At 37.5% G+C, this 15,126-nt stretch overlaps 1 protein-coding gene across 1 annotated transcript; it reads left to right on the forward strand.

Annotated features, from left to right (window-relative positions):
• Positions 1-265: 265 nt before the first annotated feature.
• USP44 (ubiquitin specific peptidase 44) lies at positions 266-11,820 on the forward strand (the record flags this gene model as incomplete). The annotated part of the gene is made up of 5 exons (XM_084254643.1): positions 266-1,690; positions 5,386-5,581; positions 7,553-7,661; positions 10,546-10,751; positions 11,621-11,820. The coding sequence occupies 5 exons, from the start codon at positions 266-268 to the stop codon at positions 11,818-11,820; spliced, it is 2,136 nt and encodes a 711-aa protein (XP_084110769.1).
• Between the last annotated feature and the right edge of the window lie 3,306 nt (positions 11,821-15,126).

Here is a 15,126-nt window from a genome sequence, read left to right on the forward strand (position 1 = left end):
TCTGCGCACCATGTGGGACCCTCCTCTGGTGGCCAGGGAGCAGCCGGGGATCGAACCGGCGCCGCAGAGGATGCAGGCAGCTTCGCAACCCAGCGCTCAACCGCTGCGCCACAGGGGAGGCCCAAAAATACCCTATTTTTAAAAGAAAAATATTGGTTTCTTTTTCATTGTATTAAAAATTGATATTCTGCTTAGTTTTCAGATGCTTCAAGTGTCATGAACAGAGAGTTGTTTGGATTATGTGCACCTCAGATAGACTAAATAAATGATAACAATGGATAAATGCAAACACATTGGGCAGTTGCAGCTTGCTCAAGATCATTCCATCCTGAACCCAGAGAAGTGGCATTGTGTAGACTGCCATACGACTGAGTCGATCTGGGCTTGCCTGAGCTGTTCCCATGTTGCCTGTGGAAGGTACATTGAAGAGCATGCACTCAAGCACTTTCAAGAAAGCAGTCATCCTGTTGCCTTTGAGGTGAATGAGATGTATGTTTTTTGTTACCTTTGTGATGATTATGTTCTTAATGATAATGCAACTGAAGAGCTGAAGTTACTACGAAACACATTAAGTGCAATCAAAACTCAAAATTATCACTGTACCACTCGTCGTGGAAGAGTTTTAAGGTCTGTGGGTATGAATGATGATCCTTATTTCTTACACGATGGCACCCAATCTCTGCTTCAAAATGAAGATCAAATGCATACTGCTCTTTGGCACAGAAGGAGGATACTGATGGGTAAAATCTTCCGAACTTGGTTTAAACAATCACCAATTGGAAGAAAAAGGCTAGAGGAACAATTTCAGGAAAAAATAGCAAAAAGAGAAGTGAAGAAAAGACACCAAGAATTAGAGAATCAAGTAAAAGCAGAGTTGGAAAGGACGCCTCCAAGAAAGAGTTTACGTTTGCAAGGTCCTGTGCAGTCCACTACTATAGAAATAGTTCCTGTTCACACACCACTACAAACCCCAGCATCACCAGCAAAAGATAAAATAGTGTCTACCTCAGAAGACGTCAGATTTAAAAAAGCCAGTGATTCTTCAGTTCAACGAAGGCCAATAGTAACTCCTGGTGTAACTGGATTGAGAAATCTGGGAAATACTTGCTATATGAATTCTGTCCTTCAAGTGTTGAGTCATTTACTTATTTTTCGACAATGTTTTTTAAAACTAGACCTGAACCGATGGTTAGCTGTGACAGCCAGTGATAAGACAAGATCATCTTATAAGCATCCACCCATCACAGATACGGTGCATCAAATGAGCGAGTGCCAAGAAAAAGATACAGGCTCTGTTCACTCCAGACACCCCAGTTTTTCATCAGGACTAAGTGGTGGGGCTTCAACGAGCAGAAAAATGGAACTTATTCAACCAAGGGAACCAAGTTCACAGTACATTTCTCTCTGTCATGAATTGCACATTTTGTTCCAAGTCATGTGGTCTGGAAAGTGGGCCTTAGTCTCCCCATTCGCTATGCTACACTCAGTATGGAGACTAATTCCTGCTTTTCGTGGTTACGGACAACAAGATGCTCAGGAATTTCTTTGTGAACTTTTGGATAAAATACAAGATGAACTAGAGACAACTGGTACCAGATTACCAGCTCTTATTCCCACTTCTCAGCGGAAACTTATCAAACAGGTTCTGAATGTTGTGAATAACATTTTCCATGGGCAACTTCTCAGTCAGGTATGGATTTTTAAAAAAAAATTATTTTCATTTGGCTTATTAAAGTGAAGTCATCCCAGAAGTGCAAATTCTTCATATATCCAGTGTGTTAGCACGAGTACCATTTTCTCCTCAAAGTAAGATAGCTTTTATAAATGTCTTTAGAAAATGAGTGACTTACTCTTCTTTGCTTCATGAATCTTTTGAAGTAGTCGTGTATTTTTTTGTGGAGAGAAGGGATCAGGAAACATAGCTTCTTAGTTTATTTTTTTTTTTAATTTTATTTTTATATTCCCCATACAATTGCAACCCCCTTATTCTGGCCCCTACCCCTCCTTTCCCCGCCGCCCCCTCCCCCAGCTTATTTTTTTTAAGATTTATTATGCATACAAGAACTGGGATATAGGCCAGAGGAGTGGTGGGTAAGAGGATTCACCAGAGACAGAGTGGGGAACAGAACAGGCAGATCGACCGAAATACACTGCTAAGGGGAGCAGCAGTGAGTCGGGAGAGGTCTGCTGTGCCATGTGGGTAGCTCCCTGGCCAGGGATCGAACTCATGTTGCAGGGGCTGTGGATAGCTACATAGGTTGCTTCTTAACCCCTTGTGCCACCAGGGAGGGGACAAGGAGGATTTAATCCCTGAGGGAACAGATTTGAAGATGCTGCTATACTTGGAATGCGTTGGTGCACAGAGTAATTTAAGGAGTAGGCATAGAGAACTTCCTATCAAACTAAGTGTGGTCTGAAAACTTTTCACAAGTAGGAAGGAAAATTTTGAGGAAAGTAATTGTGATTTTTATCTAGAATAATACTAAACAGTTTTTTTTAAATATAGCTGTGATATTTCAAATATAATTTTTCATAGGGAAATTGTATTTTCCAGAAAATTTTAAGGAAATCACGTTTCAGAAGTATAAATATTCTACATTGTGCCAACGAGCAAATGAGTTAATGCTTCATATTTTGCATGTGATTTTATTGTTCCTGTCATTTCTTATGCAAAAACTTAAGATACATTCTAATAAATAAAGGTAACATAAAGTTCTAGAAAATCTATACAATACAATAAATCTATGCAGAAGAAAAGAAAAATCCTCACCAAATACCATAACCCCACGACCCACATATAAAAACTTAGCATTTTGGTATTTTTCCTTCCAGTCCTTTTTTTTCTATATATTTATACATATTTCCCCCCTAATTATGTCATCCCCCTTGTTTTGTGATCCCCCCATCACCATCCTTTTTTTTTTTTTTCATTTTTTTACTTAATAACATAAGGATTTTTTCAGTCATTAAAAATATTTGATTGGGCCTCCCCGGTGGCACAGCAGTTGAGCGCTGGGTTGCGAAGCTGCCCACAGCCTCCGCAGCACCGGTTCGATCCCCAGCCACTGGGCGAGGGTCCCACATGACGCACAGATCTCTCCTGCCGCCCAGCTGCTCCCCTCAGCAGTGTATTTTGTCAGTCTGCCTCTTCTGTTCCCTGCTCTGGCTCTGGTGAATTCTCTCTCCCTCCCACACTTCTGACTGTACCCAGTGCTTTGTATAAATAAATAAATAAATCTTTAAAAAATATATATATATATTTTATTATCGTCTTGCCAACATTTCAATGGTCATCCTAAGTATGTAATTTTACCATTTTCCCTATTGCTGATTTGTAAACCATTTTCAATTTTTCCATTAAAATGTCACGTTTGGGCCTCCCTGGTGGAGCAAGGGGTGTTTTCGGTCAGTCAGCCTGTTCTGCTCCCCACTCTGTCTCTGATGAGTCCTCTCACCCTCCACACCTCTGACATATACCCCAGGACTTGTATGCATAGATGAATGAATCTTTAAAAAAAATAAAAATGAAAAATAAAATGTCACATTCAAGTAGTAACCTTTTTTTCTAATAATTTCCTTTAGAGTTGTAGAATTACTTTGTCAAAGAATAGGACTTTTGATACATGTTAACAAATTTCTTTTCTGAAATTAACCATTTTATATTGTGAACATTGTGAGAGTGGGTGCTTGTTTTTCATTTATTAATGAATTTTTTTTGTTTATTTTATTTTTTTTTTATATAGAGGCATGTTTTCTTTCTTTCTTTTTTTATTTGTTTGTTTTTGTTTATACATGCACTGGGTACAGTCAGAAGCGTGGGAGGGTGAGAGAATTCACCAGAGCCAGAGCAGGGAGCAGAGCAGGCAGAAGGAGCGAAGTACACTGCTGAGGGGAGCAGCGGGCGGCAGGAGAGGTCTGCGCGCCATGTGGGACCCTCCTCTGGTGGCCGGGGAGCAGCCGGGGATCGAACCGGCGCGGCAGAGGCCGCGGGCAGCTTCGCAACCCAGCGCTCAACCGCTGCGCCACCGGGGAGGCCCTATTAATGAATTTTGATATTATTGGAAATCCTTGTGCCAGCTTTTTGCTCTCTTGTCTTTCAACATGTAATAATGTCTAAGGAAACTGGTTATCTCAGTAGTTTTAGATGGTTGGTTGCTGGGCTCACTTTTTTCCCCTTAATTCAAGAAACTGTTCTTTAAAAACATCAGACCCTGGCCCTACTGAGTCCCCAGAGTAAACACCCAAAGTATTGTCTTTGTGTCCATTTTTTATATATAAATTTTATATTAGAACTAGTTTATTTTTTTTATTTTTTAAAGGATTTATTTTATTTATGCATACAAGAGCTGGGCTGTAAGCCAGAGGTGCGGGGGGTGGGGGGGGTGAGAGGATTCACCAGAGACAGAGTAAGGAGCAGAACAGGCAGATTGACTGAAATACACTGCTAAGGGGAGCAGCGGGTGACACTGGAGAGGTCTCCTGTGCCATGCGGGTAGCTCCCTGGCCAGGGATTGAACTACAGTTCAATCTATCAAGCTACAGTAGCTCTGATAGCTTAATAGTGCTGAGACACAACCCCTTGTGCTACCCCTTGTGCCACCAGGGAGGCCCCTCATTTATTTTCTGCCTGTTTCAGGAATGTAGCCTATATGAAAAGGCTTGGTGATATTTCCTATCATGTGTGGATTATTAGTCCTGTAGAGTCTGTCTTCAATTATGTGCTGTTTGTTGACATTAAATCCTGCTGATTATTTCCCTGAAGTCACTTGTCCCTTTCCAGTTACTGTATTTCCTATGTACATTGTTAGAACTGCCCCATACCCTTTGATTCCTATATTTTGTAAGGATTTTAATGTAGCGGTTGTTGGACTAAAGTGGGAGTATAACATTACATTTATTTATTGTCTTAAAATTAGCAGTAGGCAATGTTATAAAATCTGTTTAGTGAAAATTTGCTTGTAAGAAGTTTGTAGGGATTTGGGGAGAAAATTAGTGGAACATGAATGGAAAGGGTGGAGAACCTCAAGTCTAATAACCTAAACATATTAAATTAAATGCCTTTAAGTGCACATCATACATGTATATACATAACACACACTATATATAAATGAGTGCACAGTAGTTTTTTACTTAAATTCAGATTTGACTAATGCCCTTTGAGTTTTCTGAATGTATGGCTACCAGCGCATAAAGTGTTTTAATAAGTCTTTTGGAAAGAAAAAGTTAAAAAATAAAAAAATTCCTGGAAAAATAAAGCCAATTACTCAGAATTCTGATGGTGCATTTTCAGAAGGAAAGCTAACTTATTGGTGATAACTTCTAGTGAGAGGAGTAAATGTTTGACATTAGGATTATAATCTGAGAAACAAATATGTTTATTTGCAGGTTACATGTCTTGCATGTGACAACAAATCAAATACCATAGAACCTTTCTGGGACTTGTCACTGGAATTTCCAGAAAGATATCAATGCAGTGGAAAAGATAATGCTTCCCAGCCATGTCTGGTTACTGAAATGTTGGCCAAATTCACAGAAACTGAAGCTTTAGAAGGAAAAATCTACGTATGTGACCAGTGTAACTGTGAGTAGACACTGTATATTCACTTTGCTTTCTAAGATTAGCAAAGAGAAACACAAATGAGAGGAATCGTTATGAAAATAAACTTTTTTAATGAAATAAAGCTTTTTTAGCTCATCAAAAGAAACCAGACTAGACATATATACTGTATAATTGGCATCTGTGAACTATGTTTGTTCTGCCTTATTAATGACATTAAAAAATTTTTTTGATTCCCATAGCCAATTGCAGAGAGAAAAGATTCATAAAATAAATTTAATATGTAAGGCAAAGTAAAGTAGCAAAGGGGAACATTCTGCAAAAGAAAAGTATGTCATTTAGTACTAAATAAAATGTTTGCTTTTAAGTCTTTACTACATACCAGAACACTGATATATCTGCTTATACATCTGTATGTAATAGAGAAAATAATATATAGCTGGACTGCTGCTGTGGAGAATGGCTTTATAAAAACACTTATTAAAAATATGTACTATCTCCTATATTAGTCGGTGGTTGCTATGGATAGAGGTAAGAGAGTTTCAGGGTGTGCTCATTCATGTACTCAATGGAGGAAACAAACAATATCTACTGCAATAAGCACTCTAATAGAGGAGAACAAGAACCTAACAAGAGTGGGGGCGGGGAGTGAACTCAGCATTTCAATTAAAGAAAAGCATCGTCCAGGAAAATGTTGTCCATCGATGTATATATGGCATGTTAGTATTTATACTACATATTTTTAGGCATTCTCCTTAATTTGCATGTCTGAAAAAATGATTCTAGGTAACTTCGAAGGTAATTAAATTTCTAAGGTAATTAAAAAAAGAAAAAAAAAACTGGATGTACCAGCTATAAAATATCAATTGATGGTTTTCTAGAACAACTTATACTAATGTGGTTTTCCGAGTGCTGTCTTAACATGAACTCTGCTCTAAGGATATATTGTATAAGGTGCTAGAAAAAAATTAACCTTTATCAAATTTGCATAGTGAAGTATTTTCCCCCTTAGACATAAATGTGAATGGTCTAGGTTCTTTGATCACTAAATCTGGGCGATAAAAAAAAATACTGAGTGATTGTACAACATGGTTTTGAAACAAGTTTATGTGTGTCTACTGGGTTTAGCAAATAAAGCCCTAAAAAACTGCTTTAATATATATAAGCTAAATGTTTAAAGTTACAAGTCAGGGGTTGACATCCCATGACATATTCCAGAAGACAATCCAGAGGTAGGTCAAGGACACTTAGCAGCAGGATCTCAGGGCTGTAGAACTAGAGGAAAGCCTTCCAGGAACAAGAGAAGATGGCTAGAGGATGGCCTGATGGTAGATTGATTCTACTTCCTCTGTGAGAAGCAGCTGCTACTGTTGCTGGGTTGGAGCTGGTATAGAAGTTAAAGTACAGCTTCTGCCCAACCAGAGCAAACATGGGTAGTGATGCCTCAGCCAGAAGCTGCAGGGCACAATTCATAGATGTTACCTCCTAAGTTTGAAATGAATCCTAAGTTTCACTTATTTATGATCTGGTGCTAGAATAGTAAAAGCAAAATACTGAGGGAGACCTCAGATGCAGTTAGTAAAGGTCCGTGGATCCCCAGGAAGTAGGGGAGAGAGTGTTCTGGTCAGTAAGGGCCCATGCCCTCTCAGATCCTGATTAGCCTTAATATATGAACTATGAAACTTTTTTTAGTTAAGAATATGGGAAGAGTGTACTAAAGTATGTCTTTGGAGAAATTTAATTAGTATAGCCATGTCTGGTTTTAAATATTGCCAACACTGTATCATTCTTTTGCCTTATTCTCAGGATTATGTTAAATTATATACTTGTCTACATGTCCACTATCTTTTCTAGCTCACAAGGTATCTTTTTATGTAAGCTTCCTCAGAGCAAGGCCATGTTAACTGATGATATATGTCTAAATGATTTTAATGGTGTACTCAGTTTTTCCTTGTATCCTTAAATTTTATTCTCATTCTCTCTTTGATATCACAGCAAAGCGTAGAAGGTTTTCCTCAAAACCAGTTATACTCACAGAAGCCCAAAAACAGCTGATGATATGCCACCTACCTCAAGTTCTCAGACTACATCTCAAACGATTCAGGTTAGTAGTAGCAGTATTGCCAGTTGCCTGCCAAATGTTCACTCCTAATCTTGTGCTCACCGTGCTTCAAAACTTTAATATATGCAATTAATTAGATTCCAGTACTATATATTTGCATACAAGAACTGGGGTACAGGCCAGAGGTGGGGGGGTGAGAAGATTCACCAGAGTGGGAAGCAGAACAGGCGGATTGACTGAAATACACTGCTGAGGGGACCAGTGGGCGAGTCAGGAGAGGTCTGCTGCACCATGTGGGTTGCTTCCTGGCTGGCTGGGATCAAATTCGTGCTGCAGTGGCTACGGACAGCTTCATAGGTTGCATCTTAACCCCTTGTGCCACCAGGGAGGCCCCAGTGGAGCTACTTTTAATTAGGATGGTCAGGAACTTTCTAAAGGGCTAACATGTGAACTGAGACTTGAAGAATAAAAAGTTCGCTGTGCCGTCAAAGAGGCTTTAGGCACATGTAAGCATTGGTTAATGTCCTCCAAATCTCTGATAAATCACTTTATCAGGTTTGCGATACTTAGTACTTCTGGTTCTCCATTATTTCTGTACATGCCTAGTTAATATTCTCCAAAGAATATAGAACAGGGCCTCCCTGGTGGTGCAGCGGGTTGAGCACAGCACTGTGGAGCTGTCTGCAATCTCTGCAGCGTGGGTTCAATTCCCTGCCGGCCAGGGAGATACCCACATGGCACAGCAGACCTCTCCTGTCTCGCCCGCTGCTCCCCTCAGCAGTGCTTTTGGTCCGTCTGCCTGTTCTGCTGCCCGCTCTGTCTCTGGTGAATCCTCTCACCTTCCTGTTCCTCTGGCCTGTACCCCAGCTCTTGTATAAATAAATAAATCTAAAAAAAAGAGAGAGAGAGCAGTAGCTTGCATTAAGAAGCAAACACAGGATACTTGCTGATTGGAATTCTCCCAGCTTCAAGAAAACTTCAAGTTAACAGTAATTATCTCTGGGAAACAGGGTTAAAAGGAAGAAAGGTACTTTACCTTCTGTAAAGTTTGAATTAAAAAAAAGCCCATGTATTCCTTAAATTAAAAAAAAAATTCAACCTAGCAACTAGCATGGATGAGAAACCTGGTCTTAATATTTTTCAAATCATAGAACATAAAGTAACTTCACATCCCCTACAAAAATAAGGTCTGAGTTCACATAGTTAATACAAAGTAATGAAACCAATAGTCTAACCAACAGATTTGCAACAGATTTGAATACCTTACTAAATGTACTTTTGAGGTCTTTTTTTTTTTTACTGCTTTAATTGAACATCTTGTACCTTTGTTCAAATATTTTCCAACCACAAAGCAACTGGCCTAAATCAGTTATAAATTGAAATTAAAATTTCACGCCTAAACTATGCTGGCGTGATTAAATAGTATGAGGAGATTTAAACTTACAAGAAGGATTACTAGCAGACCAAGTGTGAGGAGTTTGTTGATCAGCAACACAATCTACAAGAACAGCTAATCAGAAGATGAATTATTAAATATGGTGTCTGCTGGTGAAGGCTAGGGACAATGATTAATTCCTTTCTTTTATTAAAAGAACATGTCAATAAACTGGGGCCTTCCCTGGTGGCACAAGGGGTTAAATACAGCACTATGAAGCTATCTGCAGCCTCTGCAGCACAAGTTTGATACCCTGCTGGCCAGAGAGCTACCTATCCTGGCAGATACCCACATGGCTCAGCAGACCTCTCCTGTCTCACGTGCTGTTCCCCTCAGCAGTGTGTTTCAGTCAGTCTGCCTGTTCTGTTCCTCACTCTGTCTCTGGTGAATCTTCTCACCTCCCATACCTCTGACCTGTACCCCAGTTCTTGTATGCATAAATAAATCTTAAAAAAAAAAAGTAGCATCACCCAACCCCTCAGTTTCATATTACCCTATTTTTACTTAAAGACAAAAACCATTATCTGCAATTAATTTACTTCTGCCCAACTTCTCGTAGACAGAAACTCAGTAATGACATCCCTGTACCCCAAGACCCAGAAAAGCTCTGCACATAGTAGGTGTCCAAAAACATGTATTGAGTGGACAAATAGAGTGTACACAGCAGGAACACTTTAAGGGAGCAACATAAACAAAGATATGGAGGAAGAAACAAGGAATGGTATATGCAACAAAAAGTTGAGTGAAACGTCAGGTGAGACCTGCCATTGTGTCTAAAAATCAAGTGGAAAGAAAACAGTGAGATTAGTTAATGTCATATTTCAGGGCCATTAACACGGGCCTGAAAGAGTGGAAAGGTAAGAACATACAAAGTACTGTAAATATAGACTTGAGAAAACTTAAATTTTGTTATTAAAATTGGCACTATAGGGCCTCCCCGGTGGCGCAGCAGTTGAGCGCTGGGTTGCGAAGCTACCTGCAGCCTCTGCATCGCCGGTTTGATCCCCGGCTGCTCCTCAGCCACTGGAGGAGGATCCCACAAGGTGCGCAGACCTCTCCTGCCGCCCGCTGCTCCCCTCAGCAGTGTACTTTGGTCCTTCTGCCTGTTCTGCTCCCCGCTCTGGCTCTGGTGAATTCTCTCACCTTCCCGCGCTTCTGACTGTACCCAGTGCTTGTATAAATAAATAAAATCTTTAAAACAAAACAAAAACATAATCTAAAAAAAAAAGAAAAAAAAATTGGCACTATAAAGTTGGCTACTATAAACTATTAAAGAACTTCCTGTTATTCATTTGAAGCTTTTTATTCATTTGAAGCTCTAGCATTTGAAGTTCATTACTTTTTTAAAGATTTTTATTTATGCATACAAGAGCTGGGGTGTAGGCCAAAGGTGAGGGGGGGTGTGAGAGGATTCACCAGAGACAGTCTGAACCTAGAACATGTTCATTTTCCTTTGATTTTGTGGATAAATTTACCCTGATTTGTTCACAGGTGGTCAGGACGAAATAACCGAGAGAAGATTGGTGTTCATGTTGGCTTTGAAGAAATCTTAAATATGGAACCTTATTGCTGCAGGGAGTCCCTGAAATCCCTCCGGCCAGAATGTTTTATCTATGACTTATCTGCTGTAGTAATGCACCATGGGAAAGGCTTTGGCTCAGGACACTACACTGCCTACTGCTATAATTCTGAAGGAGGTACAGATGGGAAAAATTATTTTATCTTGGGTCGTACTTGGAAGCTGAAATTCAGGCTTTAGTGATTTCTAAATTGGCCACAAACATCATCTTAAGCAACGACACTTGAACTTTTGTTTTCTTTGAAGAAGAAGGCTTCCAGAATATTAATAAAAACACTGAGGGTTTGTGTAGGAAGTGGAATATATTTTCTGTAGAATATTAGTGGTTAGCTGTGGAAGTAAGATAATAAGGATGATCTTGTTAGGTCAAAAAGAGCGATTATCTCTTCTAAAGGCAGGTCCTATTTACTGTTTTTTGTTAAATGGCATTTGATGAACTGGGCGATCACAGATACTTGGAACATTTGAGTTCAGGTTTGAACATGTAAACTTTCAGTTACTGCCTCCATGCATGCCTTTCTAGTACTTACTTCATAGTTAACAAAAATGATTTGATTTAGGTTTCACTTACTTTCCTTTTGCCTCCCATCTCACTCCAACTGCCAACCCCTAACCCCTGACAAAAACAAAACAAAAAGTAGACAAAAAGCCCAGATGCTCCATTAAGGCAATTAATTTAACACTAGACTGTCAACACTTGTAAAATATTTGCTTAACTTTAATTGCTAAGATTATAACCAGGAATTCTCGAGTGAATAAATCAGTCAGATCTCTAACTACGTATTTCTTCAAGGATAGTGGTAGATAATGAGAAACATGCTGCCCAAAGCTGTATTTTTCATGAAAAGAGAATGAATTGACTAGACAGTTACTTCAACAAAAACTTAAGTTTGTCAGTGAAACAAATGCCTTTAAATTCATGCTTTGATTTATATTAGAAATTTCTGAAGTTTCTTTATAAACATTAAGGTGTATTTTTCACTCTAGGGTTCTGGGTACACTGCAATGATTCCAAGCTAAGCATGTGCACTATGGATGAAGTATGCAAGGCCCAAGCTTATATCTTGTTTTATACCCAGCGAATTACCGAGAATGGACATTCTAAACTCTTGCCTCCCGAACTCCTGTCTGGCAGCCAACATCCCAGTGAAGAAGCTGATACCTCTTCTAATGAAATCCTTAGCTGATTCAAAGACAGTGGGGCTTTCTTGTGATTTGTATATATACTTTTTAAAAGGGCTGACTTATAATTTTAGCTTGTTTTTATTTTTTACTTATGAATCAGTGCACACTATGTTTATATATTTTTGTATCTAACTACAGCAAAATTCTTTTTATGGAGACAAAGCATAAATACATGTATATCAACAGGTAATGACACCTTTTTCAAGTACTTGGAGTTTTCAATTTTTAGCATTTACCTCAGACCTGTGTTACCTCTTTTATATTTTGATGTCTTAATTGGCTCATATCATGAATTTGTGCAATCTCCTGAAGTTCAGAATGCAACATTTTATACATTTCTTATTTATCTTTTATAGCTATTTTCTATATAAATTTTTATTAGATGGAAAAATTAGACACTTTCTTTCCTAATAGTCTTACCAAAAATAATAGAAAACATTTCAGGCCATTGAAGCAAGTTAAACTACTGCATTGAAAGTGAAATATCAAGCTATCACCTAAATATTTATCAATCACACTGATATTCCTAGACTATTACAGGGCTCAAAATAGATATTACTTTGGTTAATGGAACTTCATTTTTCAAAAATGTATCAAGTTTAGTAATTGTTCTTTATTTGGCATATCACATTTTACAAATGAAAATGACAGCTTTCTAAATAGCATGATTAAATGACTTCAGAACTGTGGACTTAAAAAAACAAATGATGGCTGGGACTTAGTTTGGCAGCAAACAGGTTTGTCTAATAAAGCAGTCTTATCAAAAATTTGTATTTAGCAAACAGTGTATTATGAGATTATACAAATACAGTTTAACTTGGATACACGTTCATTTTATGTTTAACATTAAATTTCCAGAAGATCTTGTACTATTATCATACACATCTTGATATTTTTAAAATAAAGTCTTGCAAGAAAAAATTTGCATAGGGCACAAATGGTAATTATTCACAATTGGTTGGGTAACATATTCAGCATCTTTTTCCTAAATGACCAAAGCCTGGATTACTTACTCTTGCTCAATTATGTGAATACTAGGAGCCTCTTAGATATTCAAACAAACACTGGGCCCTGACATTTTTTTTAATTTAAACTTATCTAGACTTGATTTTATTAATAAGATAGTATGAAATCACTCTTTGCTCTTCCCTAATAACCTTAAATAATTTCTTTTAAAGTTCTGTTGCTAACTTAATCTTATTCAGAAAGAGCCCAACCTTTAGGTCAGCTGTATAAAATCCTATCTTGGTGTTAACCATCTGAAGATCATTTATCCATATAAAGTCAACTTATTTGCAGGTTGAAATCTAAATGAAAAGTACTGTAAAATGTTGTTTTCCACTAGCGATCATCTTTAAGTATAAACTTGAAAGGAATCTCTACTAGCAAATTTTCTTTAAATCGCAGAGAATGTCATTTGTGGCAGCTGATCATGAAGTGCAATGAGAATTTATCACTGAATAGACAAATCATTTATGCCAAAAATATAGCTTGAGTATTAAATGGCTATGGTTTAAAATCATTTGTAAATACCTATGCAAGTTGTTACCTCAACTGTTATAGCAATTATACCTCATTAAAGATTTATGTGGTCAAGATACCAGGGTCTAGCCTTTTTTAATTTCAAAAACTACTTTTTACTTAGTGCTAAAATGTATAATAGTTAAACTAATTTTAGTGGGACTTTTTAAAAACACTGGATGTTTGTAATAGAATTTGCTTGTTTCGGTACTTACTTCACTGTAAAAATACATGAGAAAAAAATAAAGTGACTTAGCCCTTAACTTCTTAATCTATGGAGGAGGCTGAGGGGAGAGGATGGTGTCAAGGAGGGAATCACTTTATGCTCAATTTGCTATAAGCCTAAAACTGATGGGGGGAAAAAAGAACAGAAAACCTAAACAATGAACAAAAATTTAATTTCTTACTATACATCTTTGTTGACTTTCACATTCTAACAAAAAACACCATGTTTTGGTTATAAAATAATTTACTAAAGGCACTATTGTTAAAACATCAAACTAATAATTTGTTACCAATAAGGTACATCATTGTAAACATGACAAAATTATTTCAAGATACATGGCTAGCAGGTAAACAATACAATCTTTTAAGTGACAGCTTTCCTATTTACAATATCCCATCCCTTCCAGCCAATCCTATGGCAGTAATGCCATTCATTGATCCAGCAGGTACCTGGGAAGTGGAGCTCATTAAAGCTCCAAAATTCTTCACTTATAGGGTCAGTTCTGAAGTTCTTGAACTTACAAATCAAGATATGCACATTATACCTCCTACAAAAGGTACAAATTCAAAAACCCAAAAGACCTAGCTGGAGGGCCCAAACCTCATGTAACACATTCACGTATGAATTGGTGAGTTCTCCCACTACCACATCACAAAAGATGGAGAACTTATTCAAAGGTAGCTATTGAACATTAGCACCATAAACATGGCTCATAAAGCTAAACACTAATTGCTTATCCCACAAGGTAACATTTCTAGCTATAATGCTGAAAGAGCAGCTTTGTAATATATAATAAATGATCTAAGTCATAGGTTTCTCTTGCTATGAGGAAAACTTTAAACAAAACATTAGCTAAACAACATCCTAGAGGCAATACTGTGTTAAAGCATATATGAATTAAGGCTTTACCTTGGTACATAACAGTTTTGAAATTATGTTGGAACATTCCCAGCAAATCATTTACATAAAAGAATTTAAGCAGTATTAAAGAATGGGTAGTGGGGCTCAGTTCAAGCAAGCAAATATGCATCTTACATTCAATTTAGGCACTCAGCTGCTCTAAGTGTCACTGTACTCACGTCCTGAAATGTAATGTTATGAATCCATAATCCTATAATGTTAAGAATCCTTGCCATAGGACAGAGTGTTAAAGAATTTGACTGACAAAAAAAAAAACCCAAAAATCAATTTTTCTAGTTATAGAATAAGATCCAAACATGGTAAATTGTATTGTTTTTCTTTGCTTTTGACTTTAAATTAGATGCCTTTTGGTTGACTGAATAAGCTGATATACATTTCCCTATAAATACTACCATTTGACAAAGGACCTAAATGTTGCAATTTTACAATTGATATATTAATGTTTGGAGTCTGTACAATGTTCCTATTAGATCATATTTAAATCAGTAAATCCAATGTCAGGGAAAGATATGTAAAAGTCTATAAAATCCTACAAAGAAGAAAAAGGCAAAATATTCTATCTATAACATTACAAAGATTCTACTCCCACTTAATATGCATGCCACCTCCTTTTAGCCACTATGTCAGAAGGGTAGTTTCA

Source organism: Talpa europaea, assembly GCF_964194135.1.
Source record: "Talpa europaea genome assembly, chromosome: 15".
Classification (NCBI taxonomy): Eukaryota; Metazoa; Chordata; class Mammalia; order Eulipotyphla; family Talpidae; genus Talpa; species Talpa europaea.